The 12,056-nt window shown below is 37.3% G+C and overlaps 1 protein-coding gene across 1 annotated transcript in view; it reads left to right on the top strand.

The window, feature by feature from the left end:
- The first annotated feature begins 7,090 nt into the window (after positions 1-7,090).
- Positions 7,091-12,056, top strand: part of LOC139479838 (AP-4 complex subunit epsilon-1-like) — a 104,224-nt gene continuing 99,258 nt past the window's right edge. Inside the window, exon 1 of the mRNA XM_071262731.1 lies at positions 7,091-7,351. Within this exon, the coding sequence (XP_071118832.1) occupies positions 7,199-7,351 (153 nt within the window). The 5' untranslated portion in view covers positions 7,091-7,198. The remainder of the gene's footprint in view (positions 7,352-12,056) is intronic.

The raw sequence follows: 12,056 nt of genomic DNA on the forward strand, positions 1-12,056 counted from the left end.
GATCTGTTCACTGAAAAGATTCACACACGGATGCATCAACATTAAATCACAAATTACTATTTACATAGTGTCCTTACTACTGTAAAACACGACCCGCAAAGATCAACATGCTTGTCTCCCCCCGTGAAGATCCGGGGTGTATAGGTCTTCAGCAACCCATGCTTGTCTCCCCCCGTAAAGATCCGGGGTGGATAGGTCTTCAGCAACCCATGCTTGTCTCCCCCCATGAAGATCCGGGGTAGATAGGTCTTCAGCAACCCATGCTTGTCTCCCCCCATAGAGATCCGGGGTGGATAGGTCTTCAGCAACCCATGCTTGTCTCCCCCGTCAGGATCCGGGGTAGATAGGTCTTCAGCAAACCATGCTTGTCTCTCCCCGTCAAGATCCGGGGTAGATAGGTCTTCAGCAAACCATGCTTGTCTCTCCCCGTCATGATCCGGGGTAGATAGGTGTTCAGCAAACCATGCTTGTCTCTCCCCGTCAAGATCCGGGGTAGATAGGTCTTCAGCAAACCATGCTTGTCTCTCCCCGTCAAGATCCGGGGTAGATAGGTCTTCAGCAAACCATGCTTGTCTCCCCTCGTCAAGATCCGGGGTAGATAGGTCTTCAACAACCCATGCTTGTCTCCCCCCGTCAAGATCCGGGGTAGATAGGTCTTCAACAACCCATGCTTGTCGTGAAAGACGACTATGCTTGTCGTAAAAGGCGACTAACGGGATTGGGTGGTCAGACTCGCTGACTTGGCTTATTCAGGTCATCGCATTCCAATTGCGTGGATCGATGCTCATGATGTCAGTCTCTGGATTACCAGGTCAAGACTCGATTATTTACAGACAGCCGCCATATAGCTGGAATATTGCAGGGTGCGGCGTTAAACAACAAACAAACAAACAAACAAACTGTAAAAAGCAAATAAAATACGGCTCGAAAAGAATATGTCTGACCAAATACACCTCGTCAAAAGTATCGCGCCATCACTTTTTAAGTGTATTTGCGAGTTCATTTTCACGTAGAGATTTTCAAATAGTGAACAGATCATCTGCATGTAGAAATGGCTGTCAACTTCAACTTGCCCTGGAGGTAACGTGAACATCGTATTATCTGGGCAGCATCCAGGAAACAGTCGCCTTCTCGAAGACAAGACCTGAATTCAATCGCGCATCTATGGGATCCGTTGGGACGTAGAGCCGGGGACCCTCAGTACAGAATCTCCAAGAACGTACCCAGGCATTGCATCAGGAATGGGAACACATCCCTCGCCTGAGGATAAAGCGTCTGTTTGAGCAGGAGACGTCTTGCTACACCAGATATTGACTTGCGCTGTCGATAATTGCATCGCATTGGGTTTGAGAAAACTAGGGAGTAAGACGTAAACAAACTTTTTCTAAAGAAACTTTATTTTTGGCTCACATGTGTATAATGATATGCGTACACACGAAATACAGAAATAATTTAAATAATATTATTTTAAAACATTCCTAAATGTATATTATTATACTAAACATGTTCATGTCATTCGGCAACAATCATAACATGCATACTCCCATCATGTACAGGGATATGAAATACTATAGATTATATACTAGAATAATATACCGTGATATGAAATACTATAGTGTATATACTATCATCATATACAGCGATATGAAATGCTATAGTTTATATACTATGATCATATACAGAGATATGAAATACTATAGATTATATACTAGAATCATATACCGTGATATGAAATACTATAGATTATATATTATCATCATATACAGCGATATGAAATCCTATAGTTTATATACTATGATCATATACAGTGATATGAAATACTATAGTTTATATACAATCATCATATACAGTGATATGATATACTGTAGTTCACATACCCCAATCATATACAGTGACATGATATAATATAGTTCACATACGCCCATCATGCACATTCAACCTACTGTAGTTCACATATTTACGCCATACACAATCATAGTTCATACTATACTTCACATACTCCCATCATATATAGTAATATGACATACTATAGTTCACATACTCCCATCATATACAATCATATGATACACTATAGTTCACATGCTCCCATCATATACAGTCATATGACAAACTATAGTTCACATATTCACATCAAACACAGTGATATGACATACTGTAGTTCACATATTCCGATCATACACACTGATATGACATACTATAGTTTATATACTATCATCATATACAGTGATATGAAATACTATAATTTATATACTATGATCATATACAGTGATATGAAATACTATAGATTATATACTATCATCATGTACAGTGATATGAAATACTATAGATTATATACCAGAATCATATATCGTGATATGATATACTGTAGTTCACATACTCCAATCATATACAGTGACATGATCTAATATAGTTCACATACGCCCATCATGCACATTCAACCTACTGTAGTTCACATATTTCCGTCATACACAATCATAGTTCATACTATAGTTCACATACTCCCATCATATATAGTAATATGGCATACTATAGTTCACACACTCAAATCATACACATTGATACAACCTACTATAGTTAACATACTCCCGTCACACCCAGTCATATGATATACTATGGTTCACAAACTCCAATCATATACAGTGACATGACATAATATAGTTCACATACGCCCATTATACACATTGATGCAACTTATTATAGTTCACATATTCCCGCCATACACATTGATATAACATACCATAGTTCACATACGCCCATCATATATAGTAATATAACATACCATAGTTCACACAGGCCCGGCATACACATTGATGCGACATATATAGCTCACATATTCCCGTTATACACAGTGAACTGACATATTATAGTTCACATACTCCCATCATATACAGCGACATAACATACTATAGTTCACATACTCCGATCATACACATTGATATGACATACTTTAGTTCAACCACTCGCATCATACACATTGATATAACACACTGTAGTTCACATGATCCAAAAATACACCTGGATATGACACACTATAGTTCACATATTCACATCAAACACAGTGATATGACATCCTATAGCTCACATACTCCCATCATATACAAACATATGACATATTATAGTTCACATACTACCATCATATACAGTCATATGACAAACTATAGTTCACATAATCCCTTCATATACAGTAATATGACACACTGTAGTTCACATATTCACATCATATACAGTGATATGACATACTATAGCTCACATATTCCCATCATATAAAATCATATGACATACTATAGTTTACATGCTCCCATCATATACATTGATATGACAGACAATAGTTCACATATTCACATCAAACACAGTGAACTGACATATTATAGTTCACATAATCCCATCATATACAGCGACATAACATACAATAGTTCACATACTCCCATCATACACATTGATACGACATACTATAGTTCAACCACTCCCATCATACACATTGATATAGCACACTATAGTTCACATACTCCAAAAATACACCTGGATGTGACACACTATAGTTCACATATTCACATCAAACACAGTGATATGACATACTATAGTTCACATACTCCCATCATATACATTGATATGACATACTATAGTTCAACCACTCCCATTATATACAGTGATATAACATATTATAGTTCACATAATCCCCTCATATACAGTGATATGATATACTGTAGTTCACATACTCCCATCATATACATTGATATGACATACTAGAGTTCACATGCTTCCATCATATACAGCGACATTACATACTATAGTTCACATACTCCGATCATACACATTGATATGACGTACTATAGTGCAACCACTCCCACCATACACATTGATATAACACACTATAGTTCACATACTCCGATCATACACATTGATATGACGTACTATAGTGCAACCACTCCCACCATACACATTGATATAACACACTATAGTTCACATACTCCGATGATACACATTGATATGACGTACTATAGTGCAACCACTCCCACCATACACATTGATATAACACACTATAGTTCACATACTCCGATCATACACATTGATATGACATACTATAGTGCAACCACTCCCACCATACACATTGATATAACACACTATAGTTCACATACTCCGATTATACACATTGATACGACATACTATAGTTCAACCACGCGCATCATACACATTGATATAACACACTATAGTTCACATACTCCGATTATACACATTGATACGACATACTATAGTTCAACCACTCGCATCATACACATTGATATAACACACTATAGTTCACATACTCCAAAAATACACCTGGATGTGACACACTATAGTTCACATATTCACATCAAACACAGTGATATGACATACTATAGTTCACATACTCCCATCATATACAGTGATATGACATACTATAGTTCACATACTCCGATCATATACAGTGATATGACATACTATAGTTCACATACTCCGATCATACACATTGATATGACATACTATAGTGCAACCACTCCCACCATACACATTGATATAACACACTATAGTTCACATACTCCGATTATACACATTGATATGACATACTATAGTTCAACCACTCGCATCATACACATTGATATAACACACTATAGTTCACATACTCCAAAAATACACCTGGATGTGACACACTATAGTTCACATATTCACATCAAACACAGTGATATGACATACTATAGTTCAACCACTCCCATCATATACAGTCATATGACAAACTATAGTTCACATATTCACATCAAACACAGTGAAATGACATACTATAGTTCACATGCTCCCATCATATACAGCGACATTACATACTATAGTTCACATACTCCGATCATACACATTGATATGACATACTATAGTGCAACCACTCCCACCATACACATTGATATAACACACTATAGTTCACATACTCCGATTATACACATTGATATGACATACTATAGTTCAACCACTCGCATCATACACATTGATATAACACACTATAGTTCACATACTACAAAAATACACCTGGATGTGATACACTATAGTTCGCATATTCACATCATATACATTGATATGAGATACTATAGTTCACATACTCCAATCATATACAGTGATGTGACATACTATAGTTCACATACTTCCATCATATACATTGATATGACATACTATAGTTCACATACTCCCATCATATACATTGATATGACATACTATAGTTCACATACTCCCATCATATACAATCATATGACATACTATAGTTCACATACTCCCATCATATATAGTGATATGATATACTATAGTTCACATAATCCCATCATATACAGTGATATGACATACTATAGTTCACATGCTCGCAATATTTACAATCATATGACGTACTTTAGTTCACATGCTCGCAATATATACAATCATATGACGTACTTTAGTTCACATGCTCCTATCATAAACAGTGATATGACATAATATAGTTTACATACTCCCATCATACACAGTGATATGACATACTGTAGTTCACATACTCCCATCATACACATTGATATGACATACTGTAGTTCACATACTCCCATCATGCACATTGATATGACATACTGTAGTTCGCATGCTCACATCATACGTAGTGATATCACATATTAAATTTCACATACTCCCATCATACACAGTGATATCACATACTGTAGTTCACATACTCCCATCAAAATATAAGGCCCTATAGTTCACACACTCTCGTCATACACATTGATATAACACACTATAGTTCACACACTCCCGTCATACACAGTGATATCACATACTGTAGTTCACATACTCCCGTTTTACACAGTCATATGACATACCATGGTTCACACACTCCCGTCATACACAGCGGGCCACTGTGAGTGTGTGGACTCAATAACGCTACCTTGTGGCAGACGTTAAAGTCATATGATGCTGGAAATCACCGTGAACACCACACCGCATGCGCACAACGTCCCCTACAGCGGCTAACTGTGATAATGTGCGTGGCCCCGATATATGTAAGTAAGTTTATTCTAATGGGTGTATGACCCACTTTAATTATAATATTTTCACGATTAACCCTGACGGTGTATTTGACGGTGGCCTCAGTTTGAAGCTTGTCTGATTCCATGTCACACGTTTGCTGTCAAATATTGATGAGGAAGATTAGGCATAACACCCCAAACTCGCGCACACAACTGTTCTCATTCATTCATTCATTCATTCATTCATCGCTTCGACTGCCGCGCGGACATTCTTCAGCCAGGCCATGTTTTAGAAAACACATGTACATCTGCGATAATGAAACCCAGTGCAGTGGTTAGTAAATTATTATTTTTATTAAGTACAGATTAAAATAAATAAATGCAGCAAAGAGGGTTCGGGTAATCCTGGCATAGTCATCAGCCCAGGGCCTTTGACCCCTCCACACGCAGCCCAGACAGCGATTGGGACTTCTCCCAGGAAGCGCTGCCTTGTTGAACCCCATTTTCCATCATATTTCACACTGGGCGCGAGGGATACCGTATGTTCTGAGACACAACTAGTCCAAAAAACAGGGGTGCTACAATAATTTTCAGGTGTATATATTAAGTAAATGAAAGAGACATAATAAGTATGTGTACATTGTACAGCCTACAAGTGTATTGATGCTACAACTGGGGGTTGACAAGGAGAACAATACATAAAAAACACACCAACAAGTTCAGTGTTTTCTGACCTCATATTTATAATAGCTTCCTAACAGTAAAAATCTTAAAAGGAGTTCAATGAAACGATAAGCAGATAACTACAGCAGTATAGTTCTAAACTAACAACATAGATCTGAAGAAGAAAACAAAAACAATAGTCTTAAAACATGGGGAATTGAATTGTGCATTAGTACATTCGTAAAAATAGCAAAATGTTTCGGTTGACATTCGGTGTTACGAATAATTTGGTTCTGAGGTAGCTTCCGACTAGAAACAAATAAAAAACGTCTCGTGCAAATAGCGCATCAGACAAATACGTCCTCACACAAAATATTACCGACATTCCTACATGGGCTAACTTCATAGTTACCTCCCTTTAAAAATATTAAAGATGGAGTCAATAAGTGTCAGAACAAGGTGAACACGATATTGCTGAAGTCGGATTGAGACGGCGTGTGATTGCACGATATCCACTGACATGGACAGGTTATTGTCGAAATTCAGTTCACATGAGTGACATAGTTGAGAAAACGCTGGCATCCTTTCCGAAGTTTCTATCGGAAGGGCTCCTCGGAGGCAACCAGACACGATCTCCGAAACATGACATTCCGCCGGGTCTACGGCAGTTAATTGCAGCCACATTAAGTGCACGGTCAAAGAGCGTAAGTTCCACACGCTACTGTAGTTATAAGAAACAGAGGGAGTAATGCACTTTACCGGGCGCACTTTTTCAGATCCAATTAGCAACGTGGGGGCTTGGTTAATTAAAGGGTTAGCCAAATAAATTAGCCGACGCTCTACCACTGAAACCCGAGAGCTATCACATGTAATAGATGCCGTAATACACAGGTAATAGAGAAATGGATGGCCATATCTAACCTATAACTTAGTCCTTAGATTCCAACATTCTCCTGAATGTGTAAGTGTAATTTGACTAATGTTGCATCATTATTAATGGAGCACTAGTCTTATCATCAAATGTAATGAAATACCAAAAACATAACACCATTCTATTTGACGTCATGGCTGTTTTTATGTCTTTGATAACGTCGGAGAAAGATGACACTGGTATTTTGATTAATATATATCTCCCCTAATTTTTGTTCATGGTATGTAAAATCTTGATGTGTAAAACGGAATTTGACGCTTTTTCGACACAACATAAAATGACTGCTTTCACCAAGTAAATAATGTCTTGAATATGTATACAATTAGATAGTTTATCATGTATGTTATTGGACAAGACACGCACCTGTTTGGCATCAATGTACGTAATGAAATACCCCAAAGAATATTTCTTTTTTCATTATTATAGACTTATGTAGATGTTTGTCTAAATGAATGTGCGATCCAATGATGTATCGAGGAAACAATTATTTTTAATCACCAACCAGTTCTTTGGTTTTGGCATGGAATAATTGACGCGCTTGTTGTCTCCCCTCTACTATGAACTTTTTTTTCTCGTCTTCACTAATACCACTGGTCTTATGAGAATTTGATCGAATCTCCTGCTTTATTGCGCTGTATTTGGTGAGTTCTGACAGCACTAAACGAAACTCCTCCTCAGATACCTTGCAATCAACCAGTGCTATGAAATATGATCCTCAATGCTAATGAACTTTGCTTCAGCCAGTATACGAATACTGTAATGTTTTAATGCTTTCTTTTGTAACCTACGACAAATGCACAACACAACTTGGGTACATGTAACTCAAGGTTACAAAGCTAGATACAGTATGTGATGCATAGGTCGGAAACGTCTCTGTAATGTCATATTACTGAATGCTGAAATCCCCTCTGATCGCATAACCACTGACAGAGTTCAGATGAAATACAGGATTGAGGCACATTATTAACTGTTTATATTGAGTCTATATAATTTAAAATCCCCAAAATGTCTCACACGCGTGTAACGGGATGTTACAATGTTTCGCAGAATGACGTCATAGCACATGTAGTGGACAAGGGACGATGAAGTCAATTGACTGTGTCTTGCTAGGCCATAGTCCTCACTGGGGGCTCCATTGCAACCGGGACTACTTCATGACATGAAGGACAGACGCAGGTGTTGTTTGCAGTTACAGCCAAGTTTATTACTGATAAATTTCAAACCCTGAAACAATTGTAAAACAATCATTACACAAAATATCAACATATGCTGACATCAAATATTTCATTAAATTTGATGATATATACAAAATGTTATAACTACTAATAAACTTACAATTCATCAAGACTTAATTAATCCTATATCATAAACATACTTAACCCGCACATATACTTATATATGCGTATCATAAATAGAGTAACATAAACATGACATGATACATTTACTATCATGTGTACATACAATATACAATATATGAGAACTATATATATAAAACCTAATAAACCCACCAAGTGTGTGGACCTGGGTTCATCAGTCCAGACACAGACCTCTGCACGAGTAATACCGCTACATCTGCACGACAAATAAATGAATATATATACACACTGTGCAGACCAATCTCATAGCAGCAATATAACTACCAACCGATACATTATGTTATTGCCGAGTAACATTTCTAGAATATAATGGTAAAACCCTGATTCATTCATACATTATACATTCATGTAAACCAGTATGTAACCTAGCAACACATATGTTTCACATTCTTACTTTCATGCTTCATACATCTGCTTAACAGTAATTGAAGATTTCGTTAAATAATGGAACTTTAGGCCTGAACATAGCGCTTTCTGAATTATTTACCTTACGTAAATAATAACACTTGTAATGCATACAGAAACACAACTAAGTACTATGATCTATCTGATATTTACAATATGGCAAACCAACCAAATTATCAACAGCATAAACACGATATACCTACAAATCCTAGGAATACGTACAAACGATAGAATATCAACAAAAGACTAACCGTCAGAAATGAATCCCAAATTCCATGAATGAAACACGACAATTAATCCAAACTGTGAACACCACAACGTGCAGTGCTGTATGTGTGTTCGACAGTAACATCAAATGTGATATAAACTAAGTAAAAACTAATCCCTTTAAACTGGAGACAGTAAGCTAGAAAGTTAAACACAAAGGGGCTGTGAGGGGCGCGCTTGGGCAGACTGTTTTGTGATAGTGCACTAGGTGATTGAGGCTGTGGCAAAGTACTCATGCAGTAAGCTGAAACAGAGAATTAGGAGAGCTGAAGTGTGAAGTATTTAATGTTTAAAACATACTTGACTGAATATTTAATTCAGTAAAAATCTAAACTAATAAAACTCTCAAAATATCTGATCCTGTCACATAAATTTAAATGCTATTCCTCCAGTCCAGAGACTCCGGCTGCTACATCCATGCCAAGTACGATAGATGCAACGTTTATAGTTGGTAATAAACCAACACCGGCTACACCAAGTCCCATGCTAACTGCTACATCCGCAGTGTCAACTCTGTCCAGAGCATTCACAGCTCTGCCATACTTGTTATATAATCCAAGTCTACACACGCTCCTTCACCTTCTCCTTCTCTATGTGTTGTTTTATGTCCCTTATTTGGTGTAATTGAAATCCGTCAACAGTATCCATCTTTTCAGATGCTTCATCGAGCGCCAGATATAAACCCATAATGTATATCATTTTATTATATAAGAGTGTTTGATTGGTCGGGTGATAATGACTTGAGAGTATACAACAGACTTATTAGATGTATATTATAAGGCATTAATATCTTTGTAAGCGAAATAATGCGCCTCCCTTTAACTTGGACCGCCTCAAGGTTTGTAGCGGCCCCTATTCCTGTCTGAACAATACTACAACATGTACAACGTTGACGTTCCTGTTTCTGAAGCCATCTAATTGATAGGCCCGATAATACCTCAAAGGCTTCTTGTGGTGCATCCCCCAACAAGAATTCCATAATAAGTGTAGCACCATCGGGTATGTTCTTCAAGTTATTAAATATATCATTGAATTCAGTAATAATCTATACAATAGGTGGGCATATAAACGTATTTGTCAGGAATGTTATATTTCTACAAGTAAAGATTGGCGTTTGCGTGGAGTTAACCATGGTCTAGGTATTCCGTATGCTGGTGCACGCTCTGTTAAAGAAGTCAGCGATGATTTACTGAAAAGAGGTCGGCTTCTTCCGAGCTTTGCTCTCTTGAGTACCGAGTTTAGAGACGATCATAGGAACTTTAAGGGTGGTGTTGCTTTCACTGCCAAAAGGTTGAGCAACCACAAGATGTCGAAAATGCTTGGAATCAATTTCTTTATGATAACACAGAAAATAAATTTACTAACCCAGGAGTTTTAAGAGTTAATGAATCAATAAGAACTTATGTATGGGCAATTCTTGGTGCACAATCGCAGACACGAACAGGAATAATTGATTTGTTGCAAATGTAGAGGATGCTATTGCTTCACCAGTTGACATACCATCTTCTATAAAGCATTACCAAGATGTGTTACAGTACAGAACAATCTCAATATGATGCTCCACTATACAACACACCATCACACAGAACAATCTCATCAATATGATGCTCCACTATATAACACACCATCAGACAGAACAATCTCATCAATATGATGCTCAAGTATATAACACACCATCACACACCACAATGTCATCAACATGATGCTCCACTATATAACACACCAACACACTGTACATTCTCATCAATATGATGCTCCACTATATATCACACCAACACACTGTACATTCTCATCAATATGATGCTCCACTATATAACACACCAACACACTGTACATTCTCATCAATATGATGCTCCACTATATATCACACCAACACACAGAACAATCTCATCAATATGATGCTCCACTATATAACACACCATCACACACCACAATTTCATCAACATGATGCTCCACTATATATCACACCAACACACAGTACATTCTCATCAACATGATGCTCCACTATATATCACACCAACACACAGTACATTCTCATCAACATGATGCTCCACTATATATCACACCAACACACTGTACATTCTCATCAATATGATGCTCCACTATATAACACACCATCACACACCACAATCTCATCAACATGATGCTCCACTATATATGACACCAAAACACTGTACAATCTCATCAACATGATGCTCCACTATATATCACACCAAAACACTGTACAATCTCATCAATATGATGCTCCACTATATAACACACCATCACACACCACAATCTCATCAATATGATGCTCCACTATATATCACACCAACCCACTGTACATTCTCATCAATATGATGCTCCACTATATAACACACCAACACACTGTACTTTCTCATCAATATGATGCTCCACTATATAACATCACAACACACTGCACAATCTCAT

Source organism: Haliotis cracherodii, unplaced genomic scaffold (genome assembly GCF_022045235.1).
Source record: "Haliotis cracherodii isolate W230 unplaced genomic scaffold, xgHalCrac1.p SCAF_4, whole genome shotgun sequence".
Lineage (NCBI taxonomy): Eukaryota > Metazoa > Mollusca > Gastropoda > Lepetellida > Haliotidae > Haliotis > Haliotis cracherodii.